Source organism: Brachyhypopomus gauderio, chromosome 9, assembly GCF_052324685.1.
Source record: "Brachyhypopomus gauderio isolate BG-103 chromosome 9, BGAUD_0.2, whole genome shotgun sequence".
NCBI lineage: Eukaryota > Metazoa > Chordata > Actinopteri > Gymnotiformes > Hypopomidae > Brachyhypopomus > Brachyhypopomus gauderio.
Window position 1 is genome coordinate 25,102,210 of NC_135219.1, and position 19,364 is coordinate 25,121,573.

The following is a 19,364-nucleotide window of genomic DNA, read 5'->3' on the forward strand; positions in this document are numbered from 1 at the left end:
GGTACGCAGAGCACCCCGCGGTGGTACGCCAGATGAACTCGGAAAATAAAAGATGCTTTGAGGTTTTTTTTTTTTTTACACAACACATTTTTTTTTATTAAAACAGAATTATGACAAGTGCTGAAATTCAGAAACTAAAAGGGATTACTCGTATTATGTGCGGAGAAAATGTCGCTAAACAGTTCGACCTGGTGCATCTTTCAAACGACACGGTCACTCGCAGAATTGATGAAATGGTGGACAACGTCAGACAAACATTGACCGAGAGAATTAAAATGAGTAAATGCTTCTCACTGCAGTTAGATGAATCCCTAGATGTCGCAGATTTAGCCAACTTGCTCGTTTACGTGCGATATGAGTATGAGGGCATGTCGCACGAAGACTTTTTGTGCTGTAAACCAACCACTACCAACACGAACTACAGGAGAACTACATTATAACATATGTGTGTAATGAGCAGGGTTGCCAAATGCGTGAAACACACGCATTTGACCGTCTTCACACGCCACACATCCGATTTCTCACGTCGACAAAAAAAAAATCTAGTTTATTTACCTCTGATCCACATCTATGATTCAATGAGTTACTAGTTCGCTCTGGCGCCAACCATCGTGATATAGCCTAATACTTAATTCGTGTCTATTTTACATCCTCCCGGTAACAATTTACATTCGCCCCCCCGCCCCCCCCGTCAACAACTTAAACTTGCCAAACAGCTTTTTCTTTTTTTTTTTTTTTGGGGGGGGGGGGGGGGGGGGGGGGGGGGTAGTAGGTGGTACGTGGAGGTTTTTCGTTTGACAGTTGGTGGTACTTTGTCTAAAAAGTTTGAGAACCACTGCACTGGATTAACAAGGGAAACAGTTGCTTTAGCAACCATTACAGTAGCATTCCAAAGGTGGTAAAGAGACCATTGCAATAGCTCAGCCTGAATGAAACATAGGTATGCATAAGTTTGTCTAGTCATGTCTACACATTTGATTTCTAATTTTTGCTATGGTGGAAGGCTTATTTTTTTATTGCTGTAAGATGGCTGATAAATCACAGATCACAGAGTCCATTATTATCCCAAGATTTTCCACTTGGTCTTTGCAATTAGTAGATGGGACTGAGCTGCAGGAATAGTTGCCTGAAGAAATGTCATTTTCAGTTATAGGAGGCTCTAGTGAACCTCCAGGCATATACATATGGAGCAGTCTATGGTAGCTCTCCCTCATGTGAGTACCCATGTGAATTAGCTACATGTGACTAAGCCTTGTAGTGTTTCCAAGGGCCACTGTACTTCAAATACCTCTATCTGACCATTTCAACTGACACAATTCCAGTGAGAAGGCGCTCAGCTCTTAGTTGTGCTCTTTCTGCTAACTTCTACTGCTCCTTGGTCACAGGAACGCTACTAGCATCCTCCAGTCGTACCAGTGTTCTGCTATCGCTTCTTTTTGCTGGACTATTACTGTCACTAGAAGTGAAAATAAAATTCTACTTTTAACATAAGTGTTGCTTCCCAGTGGAAGACCACTCAGTGAGACAGGAAATTATTTCTGAATACGATTTTATTTCTGAATATGATTTTAACAACTGGTTAAAATGAGAGTAAATGGCTCTGTGGTAACCCCTTATGTAAATGAATGTTAATGTGGTGAGTGTGGATGCAGGGTGAAAAACCTTTTAATCTGCCATGATGCAACACATTATGTAACTCCCGCTGACCTTCAATTAACCTTTGGGGAATTAACAGTTTTTGATCTTATCACCTTCGGAAAATAGGGAATCTCTGCTTACATAAGTGAAATTGGAGAATGTGAGATTTCTGTGATTTACTGTGAGAATGTGTTCTACATTCTTAGTTTTATGTCCTAATCTCAGGTTGTTAATGTTACCGGATGATATTAATTTTGGACAAAACAACAACAATAATAATACATTAGATTTATATAGCACCTTTTACAGAAGAGCTTAAGGACACTTAAGAGTATATAAATATTAAAAATGTTATTTTTACAAGATGCTTAATGTCATGCGCCAGGTGTGTGTTTGTTTGTTTACCCAGGTTTGAAGAATATTCCAGTTCCACAGAACTTCACTAGCCCATGTGTTAGATGAAACATTAAGATGTATGGCAAACAGGGCTAATGTCATAACTTACACCATTGCTATTATAGAATGTTACAATTGGCATACCATAACAAATTAAGGGACATTCATTTCAATTCATAAATATTTCTTACTACTTACGTGTAATCAAAATTATTTGTTTATTAATACTTCCATTAATGCATGTACTGAATACAGCTATATTTTCCTCAGTGAAGACATTCTGTAAACCCTCTTGCTGGCAAAACATTGAACTTTTGGTTCTGTTTATAGGATTAAAATGACAGTTTGCTGTTAAGTGAAATGAGTGTAGTTCATTAGCACACAGATTGACTGCTACACTGTGAGGGAGACATTTTCCACTATTCAGTGGGGTCGGTTATCTTGACTGTGAGGTAGACATCTAGCACTATGCAGTGGGGTCGGTTATCTTGCCCATGAAGAGGATGCTCTTGGTACTGTCCTCCACAATGAAGACTAGGAAGGGTCGGTTGAGATTCATGATGTCTGGCAAGGACATTGGCATGATCTCTAGAGTGGTCACAGCTGCTGCTTCAGTGCCCTTCTCATCAACCTTGAGGACTGCCTGATGGAGAACCTGTGGAGAGGTCACACATATGAATGAGTTGAGCTTACCACACTCTAAAGGGTTATCTTCATGATTATAATACCTGACAAAACTTATTGATCTTTTTCAAGTTTCTGAATTCATATCTAATCTAATCTTTTTATCAACCTTCATTTTATATTACCAGACTAAAATAAATATATGTATATCATATATATAACAGTAATTATTAATAATTAGTAGTTAAAGCTTTACAATGCTATATATGTAAAAAAAAAAAAAAAGAAAAGTAAGGCAATGGTTTAAATTGTGCACAAAGATTAGGGAAAATTTGTTTATGCAAATATGGCACCGATCCAAATGTTGCATCTGTCTACATTTTCACTACATATGGACAGTGTCTTAACAAATTATCAGTATCATATCTCTGTAAATGAAGGTAAAAGACTAATGCCTATCTTGAAATTGCACTCATTATTACTGTCTTCAAAAGGTGCTACCGTGACATTACAAAACATCTCCTGAGAATGAGTTTAGTTTCTTCTCATACCTTGGAAACTGCCACTTTGCTCTCACTGATTCCAGAGAAATCTGCACTATCTGAAAATGCATGAACTATTCCCATTTCCTTTAGAGTGTTTCCAAGGGATGATGAGGCAGAGATGGAGAATTTGGGCATATACAGGTCTATGTTGCTGGCAAAGAGAGAACAGACATTGGACAGAATTTTAACATTGAATGGTGTAACCTCAAACTTTTAGGGCCAGTTTTACATTTTACATCAGAGTGACATTTTATGTTAGAATATACACATAAAAACACATTACCTTCTGAAGAGTTTGTCATGCCAGTACTTAAGGTGGTGCTGACATATGGTTTTTTCCACCTCCTCCATCTTTCCCTCGTCAGGTAGAATGATCATCATGGATGTGTTTCCTTTGTATGGTACCATGATGATGGAAGTGAAATTATCTCGATCCTGGTAGAAGTCATACCGACCGGTTCTTTTCATCATGTCTACAGACACCTTTGTCTTCTCATCCACACTGAAGATAGCTTTGTGAGTGTTTTCCACTTCAAAAGGCTTCTCCCACTTACCTGAAAGGATACAATTTAGAGTATTGTTAATGCACATATAACATTAACAATCCTCTACAGAAAACATAAAAATATATACATAAAAAGGTAATAAAACACTGGATAAAAGCATTAAAACACTTGTAGATTACACATACATTGTGTGGAAATACATAAATACCTCTGACTATGTATTACCTCTGAAATATATATAGTTGATAAGCATCATCAGAGTGTCTTGGTCTAGATCCTTGACCATGTCAGTGATCATATCCTTGGTCTTTTTGGCAATAAATTTGTTGACCTCTTGCACGGCCACGTCTGGTTTGCTAAAGTCCACACTAAAGGCTTCTCCATGGTAGAAGTGCTGAGCATCCTTCAGAAACTTCTCTACAGGCTTAAACCCTTCTCGCACTGCAACGGCACTTCCTGCCTCCAGCAGCATAGAGTCCTGGCTATGGGTCAGCATGTGGAGTAGGTGCTCATAGCCTTCATTGACCTGATCGGGTGTGAGGGTACTGTAGCCCAGGGTGCTGAACATTTGTGAGTGGGTCTCACCCTTGGCTCCCAGGGCCAGCATGGACAGAGCCATGGAGATGCTGAGTGGGGAGAAAAAGATATTCTTGCCTTCTGCATCAGGCTGGCTGACCAGCTTTTTATAGAGGGAGAAAGCAAAGTCAGCATTGTGAGGTGAGAGTCTGTGGCAGGAATCCTCTCCTCCATCGTGGTGAGGGTGGGGTTCATCTTTGCCATGGTGAAGATGTTTATGATGATCTGCTGAATGATCTCCATGATCATGCCCCTCATGTTGGTCACCCCAGGCCACTGTCAGCAGCAGGGCAACTGTCAAACACCACTGGACCTTCCCCCACATTTTATCACCTGAAGAAGGACTGTACTGATCTAAAATTAGAACTACATGTGAGTAATTCTCAGTACAGACACATATTATTTTGTTAAAGTTATTTTTTAACAGTGTTACTTTATAAAGGAATTAAAGAAATATAAATTAGAAATATCTACAACACAAGATGCATGCAGGGATAGAAATTTCTTAAAGTATTTAGGAATGTACTCTAGGCTTTAGATTTCTATTTGTTATGTACTTCTAAGAGAGAATAAAAGATTTCTAATTAGTGCAAGCCAGTTAAAATTAGTGGAATCAACACAATTCATGACGTCTGAGCAAAATCTTGATGAGAACTTTTACTTTCTGAACTTGGAATGTCCATCTCTGTTCGATAATATTCAGAAAATATAAGGCTAAAAGGTGTTGTTTTTCTTTCTTCTTGGTGATTTTGAAGGGTTTATTACTCCCTTTATATTTGGGACACCAGATCAGCAGTACAGTACTTACCTTAAGCGTCCTGTAAGCAGGAGACTGTTGAGATTGAGTTCATTCATTTTATAGCCTGTTAAATGTCAGCTGAGTACAACCTTTTAAACATTAACCTAGCCCACTTTGCATTATTTGAAGCTAGTCATGATTTACTCTCACACAACAGTGATGCAATGTGTTGTAGGACTGTTGTATTACTAGATTTCATTTGAAAGGTTTTTAATATATAATACAATTACATGTTAGTTTAATTGTTTAATTGTATTTTTTTTTTTACATTTTATGTTCATTGATCATTATGTTGAAACTGGAAAATAATGGTTTAATGTCTTCATGGAATAAAATGCTCTTGGTATAACTATCCTAATAATTGGATGCTTGTGTCAGTGCTGGAAATAGTTTGAAGAGGTTACATTGTATGTTCCCAATTTGTAGGACATGTAAAAGAAAATAATTTTAAAAGTGAAAACAAAATTATCAATAAAAACACTCTTCTTGGAATTTCAAAAGAAATCTGTCTGCTTTCAATCTATCAGCCTATAGCAAAAATGTGCATTTCACATATGCATTCATTATATTACAAATACTTTTAGTTTTAAGTTTTTTGTCAAAATGTAAAACATAGATATCTAAAAATGTTTTACATTCTAAATACTGGGATTGTGACTTATATCTGGTGACCTATGACTTTTAAAGGAAAATAGTCTGTATCAGATCAGACAAGAAAAACAAACAGATACAGTGTATGACAGTGTTGGCGTTTTTCAGTCCCTGTATCTGCATATTCTAAGAGCACTTTGTACAATCGATCAGTTACTCCTACATAGTTCAGTGAGCTGTGAATAGATGGGTCAAGCACCAGTTACTAAAAACACTGTTACAGTGTTGTTTTGAAGTTGATCATAAAGATGAAATACATAATTTTATTTGATTTTGTATTTGCATTGAAAATAATCAGTTGTATATTAACAGTGGCATTTATCAATTGTTTCCAAAATATGTTACCCTAATTCAATGCCATGTTTATGCCAACTTTATTTATTGTTGATCAGTAGATATTTGTAAGTAATAATAGTGTAAGCATAGTGGAAATGTAACTACCTTACATAAGCAACACCCTCTGCCCAATCACAGGCCAAACACACTGTGGACTGAATGTATTACTTCACAGAATATATTTGCTAATGGACTGTATGAGTTATTAGAATCAGTGTATTTTCTACTGGAGAATATGCACTTCTGGACTGGACTGTGCATTTCTAATAGAACTAAACGAGTTTTATTGCTACAACCAAGCTTTGACCATTTTTTATTTCTGGAACAAAGCAACACTTTTTGCAGATGATTTGCTTCAGAATTGTTTACATATACATTGATATTCCAAGTAATGAAAAAGATCTTTTCATTTTCAGTAATGGCTTGAAAAGTTCCAACTAACTCAGAGCTAATGCGCCATCTGGTGGACAGAAACTAAGCAGGCACGCTTTAGGTGACTTACCTTCCTAGCTATGACAAGAAAGATTAATAATTAACTTTTATTACCCTATCAAACTCTGGTAACCTTAGCAAAATTGTAGAGAGAAAATTGGTTTTAAATAAGTTTTTTTTAAGTGAATTTTGTTTATCTTTGTTCCATGTGGTTACATCAAGGCTATAAAGGACACATACCCAACTGGGACAGTCCACCACTTCTAAGAATGATGTGTACTCTCTGTTTGCCTGCTGTTTGCCAGGGTCAGCAAAATCAATAATTTTCAACATGTGTGCAAGAAAACAACTTCAGATGGAGTTTGGACAGTTTCATGAACCCTTCATAATCTTTACATCAGGAGGCTCTTTGCTAGCAGTTTTCAGTCCTCCATGTGCAAGTAGGAAAACGTAGGTTTGAAGTTGAGCACTTTTAGGTAAAACTATATCCTCCTGTCATTTTAGGACTTCAACATGTTGCTTAATGTTGCTTTGATAGTTAAAGCAATCTGTCATCCCATCCTCTCCCAGACAATGAAGTGCTCCTAGTCCTACAAAGCCCATACAAATACATCAATGATCTTTTGTCTTCCCTCACATCAAGTTTCTCTCTTTTTTACCTGCTATTACAGCACCCTCCATAATTATTGGTATAATTATCTATTATTATCTATAATTATCTATTATCTACTAGCTATTTAACTAGTACTCCTAGTTAAAATGTGTTTAAATAAATTATTTATTTATTGCAGAAGCATAATCTCACTGTGAAAAAAATGGAAAAAATCAACCTTCAAACAAAAATAAAGAAAGAAAAAATCCTGACTAAGAAATAATTATTTCCCATAAAATGGCCTGTTTCACAATTATTGGCACCCTTAACAATTTCTTGGAAATAAATGTATTTGAACCATTTATGTCATTTCTACTGTAGATTATAAACTGGATCAATAAACTGTATCTAGCAACCTTTAAACACTTGAACTACCAGCATTTTCATACGACTCTTCTTCCAGAGAGTGCCAAATGGCAGTGCTTGGGTAATTTGCATCCCATTAGGCCATCCTTTGTTATGTACATACAGCCACTACTAGGTAATGACAAACGGGGGGATGGATGAAAGTGTGAACTATGTTGATCCAAAAGACTCAGACGGAGAAGAAAAAACCCTTTCAGAAAAATCTGAACTTTAGCTATTTTGACCAATCAGCATGTCTCCTTTTGCAGTGAGAAAACAATCCAAAATTATAAGGAGGCAGACTTGAGATGTTTTGGAATTATAGTTCAAATAATGTCTTTGTGTCAGTTTTATAATAAAGAGTAAGATGACTGCAGACATAGGAAAACAAACATAAAAAGTGCATAAACTTTATATAATAAACTGCACCAAAGTAAATAGCTACCTATATGGCTACATGCTAAGTGAAAGAAAATAGAATAAAGGTTTCTCACTATAGTAAAATATTACAATAATACACAATGCAGGTAAATGAGATGGATTCTATATTTATTTTTTAAATGTTGTTTTTGCAGCCATTAGATTGAAATATGCCAGTACCAGGTAACAGTGAACAGGGTTGGGTGTGATGAGTGATAGTGTGAACAATGATGATAATGATTATGCATGTATCCACCTACATGTGGATAAAAATCTATGTCACTGTATTTCGCTTACTGTGGGAACCATTTATGTCATTTCTACTGTAGATTATAAACTGGTGGTATGTTCTCCAAAGCTCACTGTAAGAGAATTAAATCAAATGGTTGATTATTGGGGTTAATGTAGATCAGGTGCTATCTACATGCCAACAATCTGTTTGGGAGGCATGCATGAAGAAAGCCGTTTCTGAGTTATACCCATAAGCATAAACAGGTGGAGTTTGCCAAGTATGTCAGATGAGACTAAGATAGAGATTTTTGGCAACAAACAATCTAAGTGGGTCTGGTGTAACACCAAGGATGAGTACCCTGTAAGGATACATGTGATCATGAACTCTTTGAAATATCAGGACATTTTGAATTAGAATCTGGTGGCCTCTGCCAGAAAGCTGAAGATGTGTCTTCACTGGCACAAAATCAAGCTCCTCTCATGGCCATCTCAGTCCCCAGACCTCAACCCAATAGAAACCCTGTGGGGTGAACTGAAGAGGAGAGTGCACAGGAGAAGACCAAGTGTTCTGCACGATTTAGAGAGGTTGTGCAAAGAGGAATGATCAAAGATCTCTTTTTCTGTATTCCCCCATCTTGTGAAGAGTTATAGGAAAAGATTAAGTGCTGTCTTGTTGGCCAAAGGAGGTTGTATAAAGTACTAACACCAGGGGTGCCAATAATTGTGGCACACATGATTTCATTCAAAATAATTATTTCTTAATGTGTGATTTTTTTCCCACCAAATAAAGGCACTTGAATGAAAGCTTAGATTTTGCTTTTTTTCATTTGCATTGTTGTATGATATATATATATATATATATATATATATATATATATATATATAGAATTTATTAGAAACCAAAGAACACTTCTTAACCAGGGGTGCCAATAATTATGGAGGGTGCTGTATATGCAAATGTATTTAATTAGGGCTTCCAGTACAATACATAATAGTTTTCTGAATCTGATAAATTAATTAGCATTATAGCAAAGTTTGGGATTAAATATGCAGTGAACATAAACTTTGTCATGACTTTTATGAAACTGTGAGCTCATCATAAATTAGTGGTTGTAAAATTTGTAACTCATTCCCATCTTTTGCCACATTCAGTGGTCTGAGCTGGGGACCAGCCCTTCTTAAGCATGAACATTCATAGCTATGTCCTTGTGTTGGATTGAGCCAGGTCTAGCTAAACAGTGCCCAGAACTCTGGCTGATGCAACATGAAGATACAGTAGGTGAGAATCCACAGGAGCAGAACCTTGTGCAGTACCTCAGTCTCAGCACTTATGACATCAGGCTTTACATCCCTGCAGAACACAGAGTTCATATAACAAACACATGAGACAATACAAAATAACTAATGACAATTATCAGAAGTAACTTATAGGATGTTCAGCCTTACTTTGCTGTTTTTGACGTATCAGCTATCTTTGGCTCCTTCACCGTTATGATGAAATTACTTTGATGTGTACAGCTTCCTAGTTCCGTATAATCTCCATCTTCTAGATTGCTCTGCATAATGAACTTAACCTCACTAAGATTTTCTTCCTGTCTGATTGCATTTTCTGAGTAAGATCTCTTCTTCACAGAAACTGACTCTGTATCCATATAGTCGCCAGAGGCTTTATTGTGTAGTCTTCCTTCTGTTTCAGGAGAACATCCTTTGTTTAAAGTTCTGACTGTCTCAAAACTATTGTGAAGATCAACTTCATAAGTATTGAGTTCAGGGAACTTGTTATCATTTTGGCTAAATGTAGGGGGATCTGTGGCCAATCCCATGTTCTTATGGCATGTAGGAATGCTCTCAGTATATAAGAGCTTAGCTTCTGGTGTGTGCTTCTCAGGATTTTGTATGTCTTCGGATAGTGATTGGAGGCTTTGCACTGCAATCTCCACAGAGGGATATAAGTAGTGCCATTTTCTTTCTCCTTGATATACATCAAGTATACTGACTTCATGCAAATTGTGATGGGCTTTCTGGGCATTTACAACTGCACATAGTCTGAGCTGTAAGCTTGATTCATCATGAAGCTCAGATTCGTGGTGCTCCAGTTCTAGGATGTAACTGTAGGCATCTTCCTCATCTGAGTCCAGGGTAAGCAGAACAGATTCCTCTGAAACATAGGAAGAGCACTCATCATCTTTCTCCATACATACTGAATGGCTCTTGGACTCTGACAAGGAGCTCCAACAAAGTCCCTCAGTGGAACAACAGAGTCCATTTGAGAAGATGAATTTCTCTTTCCTTGGCAATATATCACTGCAAAGAGCAGATGAACGTAGGCAGTGGTGAGAAGCAGACATGTCCATATTCTGAGGAAGAGCAGAAAACTCTCTCTGCCAGTCAGAAGAACAGCCCTGATCTTCTTTCAGAGAATCCAGTGAAGGGCTGGCTAGTGCACAAATGCGACGGTTACTAGTGGAGTTAAATGTGTGTTCTTGACTCACGTTGGATAAATCAACCTGAATATATGCAGGAAGCAAATTTAAAAAGGAAAGAGCTTGTATTTGACATGCCTAATTATGTTTTTCACTGTATGACAATGAACTTACATGCTTTTTTTATGTTAGCAATGATTAAGAAGATACTCACATCTTTATCTTGAAAGTATTTGAGGAACTGAGCCACATATGTGATGACAGACTGTTCGTCTGGGGAACACACCATCATGTCTGCAACAGTACAGAATTAACTGTACATTAAACTATATATAAAAGGTAATATCATGCACTCTCTGTGTACTGTACCCTGACTATTGGCCAACTAAAATCTTTTCTCATTGTAAACCACTAAATATTTCTGAAAATGTCTGTGGAATTTAAGCTTCAGAATAAGTGAAGGAAGGTTTTAGATGTTCATTACCTTCTTTTTGTAACAGTGCTGGGATTCCTAGACTCTGCTCTGCCAAGGTGAAGACATCTGTTAAATTCTGCCTGGGACTGGTGGACAGAGCTGCATTCATATCCACCAGTTCAGGTTTGGCACACTTTACAAGGGCCAGAAATGCTAAACCATCCCTCCAGCTTTCACTGAAGTCACAGACCTCTACACCGTATCTAAAGAAAAAAGCAATGTTTTACGTTTTTCACATAAAAGCAGTAAACAGCAGCAACAACAGCAACAAATAACACAATGTGAACACAGTAAGTCTTCAGTATAACTCAGATAGAAGCAAGCTCCTGCAGCCCTTACAGTGAAGTGGACATGTTTGCCCAGTTCAGCAGTGCTGTAATGGCCTTGCTGCGGTACTTGGGCTGACTAGACAACCCGCCACTTTTGGAGAGATGAGTGTCGCTCTGCTCAACACTGGGGGGCGCTGGAGAGCTGCAGGCAGAGGAGTCACTCTTAGGTAGAGAAGCAAGGCTAGACAGAGATGAGAACCTTTTCTCAAGGTTTCCTGTCACTTCCTTTAACTGTTGGAGAAATTGTACAAGTCTGTTCAAATTTATAAAATTCAGCAAAATTTTTATATACTAAACCACAAGCTCCAGGGCAATTCATTATTCTCTACCTGAAATGAAACTATGATATTCCAGATAAGCCCTAGTACAACCGAAGACCTGCCATCAGCAATGTCTGCAGCTTCTACATTTACAACTTTCACCTAAAATGAAAACACATACATATTAATCACAGATATGAGGACATAATAATCAAAATTAGCCATTTTAAGCTAACGCAACTCACATTTCTATCTTCAAGGAAATCCAGAGCCTTCACAATATTGTTGAGACTGAAAATATAATTTGTAGATGGTCTGAACCTGTAAAGCTGGAAAGAAATCTGAGATCACAATCTCCATAGTGATTAATGGCCTTTCTGCTCTGCCAAACAAACTCTCTCATCTCAATCCCCCAGGCACACAGGACATAGCCAGGTATGTCAGCACACACCTCCCAAGAAAAGCACATAACAGTTTCAATGGGGGAAGAAAATGTATGAGCACATTGTATGTATCAGTTTTATTTTGTGAGGTTTTATCTCACCTCCACAGATTTTCATTTCTTGCTACAGCAATGATGTGAAGTTCAAGACCTTTCAAGATGAGTTCAAGATTTTTCTAGACCCCACATTATATCAGTTTATACACTTTTTTGAAGAGCCATATTTTGAAAAGATGAAGACAGATACAAATTTAACTGCAATAATGGATTCTATTTAGTCATCCTGCCATTTAATTTTATCTACAAAGCTCAGTGTGTCACGTTACGGCCCCTGACCCCTCCCTTTTGGGCGTGTGTTTACGTTGTCTCCGTCTAGTCGTTGGCGTCTGTGGATCTCCGTGGGTGCGGTTACGTCTGAATGTGTTCATTCGTCTCACCTGTGGCTCGTCTCGTCATCACTCGGGGTTTATGTGGTTTGTCTATTTAATGTGCGTTCGCGCAGTGTCCCGTGCTCGTCTTTGTTTGAGTCTAACACGTCTTTATATGTACGTGTTCTATGTGCGCTGTTTGCGCTATTTTTGTTATAAATAAAGTAACGTTCGTGAGACCGTGGGACTCGTGCCTCATCCTTCACTCTGCCGCGAGCGTTTCACAGTGCTGCACAGTTTATTAGTTCATCTGTGGTTATTAGTTCATCTAATAAGAAAACCAATTAATGTACAAATGACAAAGGAAAGCATTTGTGCAATACTGTATATAAATATATGTAAATACAAGATTAAGCAAACAATCAATGAATGTGTTTTGTTATTATTTTTTGTAAGGCAGGGCTTAATTTGAGCCGGATCCTGCCGGAACAAGATCCGGGAACTCTTTCATTTTGAAGGGTGCGTTCCGGGAACTGTCTGCCTTGATCCAGTAACTTTCAAGCCTACTAATTATAAGTTATGAAGAAATCTGTCTGCGTTGAACCAATTAATTGAACAAATAATTATATAAAATACATTTTTAAACACAAGATCCACATTCAGGCTTCCTAAATCACATAAGAGCTCTCCCTTTTAGCGATGCCTTTCCGTGTCTCCCCTATAAAGCTAGTTATACTTTCGTGAGTGACCGTAGCGTGCGACTCCGCACACCTCTCACGCGTCACATTCTGTGCAGTGTTGTCCGAAACGATATGTGGTAATATAAAGAAACCCCTCAAAAACAGGGGAAGGATCATTTTAATTTTAATGTTGCATTGTGTTTCAGGTTTGAAAAGTGCTGGAATTTAGGCCAAAGTATTGACATTTGTGCGCCTAATCGTTGCGTTTTGTGTGCGATCCGGTGACATTGTTGACCTCAGTTGACCTTGTCTCATGCCGCTGTTTGCGTTCCGGCATCGTTTGATTTACAAATTAAGCACTGTTGTAAGCAGTGGGGGGGGCAATGCCCCCCCCCCAACAGAGCCTGTGCCACCCCTAGTGCCACCCCACTGGAAATGGTAACTTTACCCACTGGCGACCGGTCGATCGCGACATAATATTTAATTTGTGTCCATTTTACACTCGCCAACCCCCCCACCCCGTCGACAGCTAACACTCGACACAACCCACCCCCCGTCGACAACTTACACTCAAGCCACCCCCCCCCCCCCCCCCCCACCTGTCCCGTCGACAAACCCCGTGGACCCCTCGGATAAAGCTTTGGTCACCCCTTGGCCACCCCTTGAAAAAAAGTCTAGCTCCGCCACTGGTTGTAAGGGTTAGAAAAATGTCAAATATAGACAGTAGTACATATGGTCTAATAGAATAGCACAAAGTAGCCTGATACATGTAAAGTTGAACAACAAAGGTTGTGTAAATTTGTTTAACTCATAGCATTTATTCTATGGAACTGAGTGCGGAGGAGATTTGCTATGCTTTTCCTGACTTCTTTGATATGGCTGAAAATACAAATTTGTCATTCTAAGGTTTCAAGAATGTAGATAATTTCTTTTTTCTTTGGATTTCTCCAGTTTAGTCATTAAATTGGCTAAATGGCCTTGGACAATGACTACAGCTACCAGCCATATTACCTTCATTCAAAGATGTTCAAGATCATCATTCCAAAGGGGTTCCAACAAAACTTTAATCCAAATATTATAACCACTACTGCTGGTCAGTGCAAACTAGTCTCTTTAAATGCAGGAGGAGAATGATGAGACAAACAGCAGCTACCTTTGGAAAATTCAAGAACCTAATTGAAGAAATAGATCATATTACTCTTGATGAATTACAAATAACTTACTTTTAAATGTGCTATCTGCAGTCGATTTGACATTTTTCGATTCAAAGCTTGTACTAAAAACAAGAAATTTGTAATATAAATTAACCCCATACTTCAATTATTCCATTCAGTTGACTATTAAATTTCAGCAGGACACCTCCCTCATTCCACATGGAATCTCACTAAATATAACCCCCACTGTATCCAATTCTGTCTTCTCTCTAAAGTTTATTAAAAAACAATTGTAGCCATCCTATTGTATCTGCATTTGCTTGCCCAACAGAAACTATACTCCAGTTTCTCAGTATTTTCTAGAAACCCTTGAACGCCTGAAAGAACAAATGCTACCTGCAAACTTCCTACTTTTTTCAGTGGGCATTAAAGGTTTATACACAGTCAATGTTAATTAAGATGTTTGAGAGCATTAATGATGTATCTATGACAAATGTGTTTAAATTGCCAAATGTTGCTACAGAGGCAAAAAAGTTAGGAAACTCAAAGAAAGAAAAATAATCTATACTTGTAACATTAGAACCACGTCAAATTTATATTTAAATAATAACACCTATAAACTGTGGTTTGACAGGGTGTTTACATACATCAAAGATACATCCATTTTTTGCACCTGAAATACTGGAAGCCGCTTCTTTCCATTTGGAATCCTACTATTAAAATCTTTTGTTTTAGCTTTGGCAAGAGTGCTTTGAGGGGGAAATTGCATCTGTGTAAAAGGCACTAAGGCCTACAGCAAATACTTTAAAACAGCAGAGCCTCTCGAAACGTGATACTACTGAACCTCTATCAAATCCAATACTGAATAGCAGTATTTGACAGCAGAGAATTACAAGGTCATTGCAAAGGTTGCAGTGTATAAGAAACAGTAAGAAACAGATCTAATATATAATTAGATATATAATATAATTCTAAAGTTCTAATAGAAACATAGTTGTAATTTTGATATACACATGCACAGTTTAAAGATTAAACTCTACACTTTCACTTAATAGTCACAATTTAATTTCAGATTTGATGCATGCATATATCAAAAATGTGGCAATGTATTGCACTCCAAGGATTAATGCTAGAAATGTGCTGTTAAAGTATGTTTTTTGGAGGCAAGCTAAATATGCTGCATCAGAGATATGATATCTTAAATGCTAACCAACACAATCAAGCCATGAAGTCATCATCATTATCAATCATTTGTCAGTGCTTGGCTGACACATGAAGCACAATATTTAAAAGGACACCAATTAAGCAAAATCTCACCATTTTACATCCTGACAATTCCTCTAGCAAAGCCATTAATATCTTCCCATCCCGAATATCTGTGAGCAGGTCATCTACCTGCATAGGAGGGTCACACTGGGAGAAAAGAACAAAATCTGGTTGCTCATTTAGGCTTCCATTAAAATGCAGATGTTCCATGTTTGGTAAAAACAGATTGAATTCCCTTTATAGGAAGTGTGGGTAAAGAACCATAATGAAACCTCATACAAATTAATATGAATATTGTTAGTTGACAAGGAAAAAAAGTGTCACCCTTTTCAAATGCATATTAATCCATCGAGTGAAGGTTCGTTTGCGGATACCTTCTCTAGCATCTTCAGAAGCTGAGTCAAATATAACAAAAATAAGACTTGTCAAACACATAAACCAAACCAGTTGTGTGTTTACAATGCAGGTACATTTGCAGAGGGCCTTCCATAAGGGCTTGTAAACATCCAGTTTAAATTAGTTTAGCTGATATTGAGAACTGGTAAATGTAGTGTTCAATAGGCACATTTGTTGAAGGACTCCTTTGAAAACACACAGGCAGTGAGAGCAGGTGCAAACAAGTATTAGCTGGAATTAGTTGTAGCCTGAGGAGTATGACAACAATACTATATTAGTACACTGGCAATAAAATCAGACCTTACTACTGCAAACTTTCTTTATTTTCTATCATACTCATTCCCTACATTTAAAAAAAATATAAAGATAGAAAGACAATTGTTCATAATGTTTACCCTGTCACAAGATGCTAAAGGAGCTATTTTAGAACGGCACCAAAATCTAATAGGAGTCAAAAAGGAGAAAAAAAACGTAGTAATTAGTAATCAGATTAATCTAAGCAGGTACTGAAGGCTGCCTATACGAAAATCTAGTAAACCTAGTGTTGCCTGACTTACCTGAGAGGCTTGAAGGACATTTCTCTCTTTGTGATGCAGTAGCTTTCGCATAATCAAACGAGTGGCCTGCAGGTGACAACATCTCAAACAGGAAGGTAGATTTAGAAGACAAGAGTGAAGAGTTTGTGGCCAAATGTAAAACATAATGCAGAACTTACCACAAGGCACATAGACACACCCTGTTCGTACACGCTACGTCATGCCCTATGAATGCAGCTGTGAAATCACTGCAATAACTGTGGAATGCACTCAAAAACACTTCAGAGCTTAATGCACAGTTGGTGTGCAGCTTCTCAAAAGAAAATGCTACATACAGTAATTAACAAATTAGCCCCTACCAAGACACAAAAAATGTATGTGAATTAAATGCTTATTTGGCTATTTATATATGCAGTTATTTTATTACAAAAAATGAGAAAATAATGCATTAAAGATTAAAAAATTTTTACAACTTGAAAAAAACTTTAACCAAGTAAACAGTAAAGGATGTTTTGAACATATATCATACACTGATTAAACAGAACCACCCTGCAGTAATAACAGAGGCTGACAGAGACTGATAAAGAGAAGATAAAGATTAAAGATTTTATAAAGTTATAACAATTCCAGTCTCCCTTGGATCATTTAATTATTAGTGTTATTAATTTAACTTTTATTTTTAATAAAATATGTTATAGTTTTCTCGAAGCTTGTTTATGCATTGTGCATTATGATTGTGAATACTTTAAATTCTTAGCTTTTACTTTAAGGAAAGTAATAATTGACCTATATAAAGAAACACAGGTGGTAAACATTAATCCCCAAAAGACCATCTTCATTATTAGATAAATAATGGATGATTGAGCAAACTGGCAACAGGATAGACAACCTTAGCTATATCTACTGGAAGTTAATTACATGTCTACTCGCAGCCACCATAATTTATACCTCGGTTGAAAGAGTTGTTCTAATATTAATTACACTTCCTTTGACAACAATGAACAATAGACTGCACATAGAAAATCTCAATAACTCCAAAAAAGTCACAACTTTCACTGTATGACTGTCAAAACAATGAAAATATTTAATAATACTTCATAGCAGTGCAAACTACAATTTGTGGTTTTACAAGCTAGAATTGTGTTTGATTCTACCCTGGATCAACCATTTCAATACCTTTTCTTTCAAAAAGTTTTATTAACTATTGATATGAGGTTCACTTGTGATTAATTGATGAATTGCAAACACAACGATGTAAAAGTTTAGAAAGAACTGCAAATCAAACATTGTCCACAGTTTAGAGCTACGGAAATGCTTGAAATATACCATATCTTGTTTCAAATGCAAATGCCCATTTATATGTGCATTGTATTGTTCCTAACTATATGGTACTGGAGATTTGAAAACTTTTAAATTAATTATATAGCACACATCCCTTATACATTACATGGAATGTTATGGTAAAAGCAACATACACATTTCCTGTAGCTTTAATACAGTTTTATTCATGTGACCTATTATTACACAGCATGAAATGTGAAAATCACTATGCACTGCTGTTAAATGAAGGATATACATTTTGGAAAACCACATGCTTCAAAGTCCAGCAAATTATTACTTAAGTATGAATGAACTACTTATGTATGAATGGGTGGTCTCCTCAGACAGCTTCTCCTCTTAAAATTAAGTAGTTGCTGAATTAATTCCACATAAAATGAGCTGAAGCAAATCCCATTATCCTCTCAAACATACAACAGATCCCAGTGAAATTGTCACTGGTTTACACCATTGTTTTGTGTCGACTCTATCTACTCTGGCTTGTTGCCCTCCTTGGTTGAGATTCAGTTACATCAAGCCAAGTAAATTTCAGGCTAGATCCAACACAACTGAACTGTATATAGTCAAAAAATGAATAATAATAAATGAATAATTAATCATTCAGGAGAATCGTTTCTGACCACTGATTTGTAACGCTTTAATGCAAAACAAATTATCCAGTGAGCACTTGCACTGCTTTACATATGTCTCCTATACATATGTACCCCTTTCTTGGTTCAGCAACTACAACCTCTTCACCTTCTGTAATATCTCAAACTGGATCACAAGGCACAGTCAGAAGATCCACCTAAAGAGAGATTAAAACGTCAGTGTGTAAGCTGGCCACTGACAATCTTAGGATAGGACAGACTGGATAGATAGGATATTGTTGCAACAAAAAGTGTCTGAAAGGTGAGCTTGTCCTAACAGACAATATCGAAGTGCTCGGTCTTTGTTCTTCCTGTTTGTGGATAGGTAACAGTATCGGCCCACTATTACCGCCGTGGGAAACAGGGTTCAGTGTTAAAAGAATATCGCACGTAAGACCTCAAAACCTCCAGAGGTTACGCCTTCACTTCTTCCGTTAATATATGCAATATTGTTGAGTCGCTTGCAATTAATGTGAAAGGACTGCGTAACAACATTGCACATTTGTCACCACAAGCTTCAAACAAGAACATTTACAGCTAGCCAACCAGTACTTCTTATTAGCTAGCTGGCTATATTAAAGGTATAAGACTGTAATACATGTAATGTGTTTAAAGTCAAATTCAGTACTGCTACTTACCTAAATAGCCAACTAGCGATAGTACACACATTTGATACTGCCTGCAACATACTGCATGACCCGAAACACTTTGCTCGTTGTACATATATATATATGTGTATATATATAATCAACCAAGTAGCATACTGAACACGAATTAAGTTAAAGCTCAAAATAAGCCGACGTAAAATGTCTTACAATGGCAACATTGAGAAATATTAGAGGTAGTTTCAAATAATTCGTGTCCGCGCAAATGCGACGATCATCAAATCATCTTCGTCTCAGGATCTTCGCGCACAT

The 19,364-nt window shown here is 37.2% G+C and overlaps 2 protein-coding genes and 1 non-coding gene across 4 annotated transcripts; all 3 read right to left on the reverse strand.

The window, feature by feature from the left end:
- Window positions 1–941: 941 nt before the first annotated feature.
- Window positions 942–9,630, reverse strand: LOC143523562 (alpha-1-antitrypsin homolog). Of its 2 annotated transcripts, XM_077018096.1 has the most exons (6): window positions 9,598–9,630; window positions 9,466–9,502; window positions 3,935–4,639; window positions 3,487–3,757; window positions 3,210–3,354; window positions 942–2,689 (listed from the first exon to the last, which is right to left on the reverse strand). In XM_077018096.1, the coding sequence occupies exons 3-6, from the start codon at window positions 4,608–4,610 to the stop codon at window positions 2,501–2,503; spliced, it is 1,281 nt and encodes a 426-aa protein (XP_076874211.1). In that variant the 5' UTR covers window positions 4,611–4,639; window positions 9,466–9,502; window positions 9,598–9,630; the 3' UTR covers window positions 942–2,500. The 2 variants fall into 2 exon arrangements, with proteins under 2 accessions (XP_076874211.1, XP_076874212.1); XM_077018097.1 differs by lacking the exons at window positions 9,466–9,502; window positions 9,598–9,630 and adding an exon at window positions 5,094–5,104.
- Window positions 9,631–10,102: 472 nt separating this feature from the next.
- clmnb (calmin b) lies at window positions 10,103–19,256 on the reverse strand. The gene is made up of 10 exons (XM_077018098.1): window positions 19,086–19,256; window positions 16,502–18,605; window positions 15,923–15,943; window positions 15,600–15,695; window positions 11,884–11,967; window positions 11,708–11,800; window positions 11,389–11,609; window positions 11,059–11,252; window positions 10,789–10,868; window positions 10,103–10,309 (listed from the first exon to the last, which is right to left on the reverse strand). The coding sequence occupies exons 2-10, from the start codon at window positions 16,643–16,645 to the stop codon at window positions 10,250–10,252; spliced, it is 993 nt and encodes a 330-aa protein (XP_076874213.1). The 5' UTR covers window positions 16,646–18,605; window positions 19,086–19,256; the 3' UTR covers window positions 10,103–10,249.
- On the reverse strand, window positions 18,682–18,950 carry LOC143523717 (small Cajal body-specific RNA 13). The gene has a single exon (XR_013133462.1).
- Window positions 19,257–19,364: the final 108 nt, after the last annotated feature.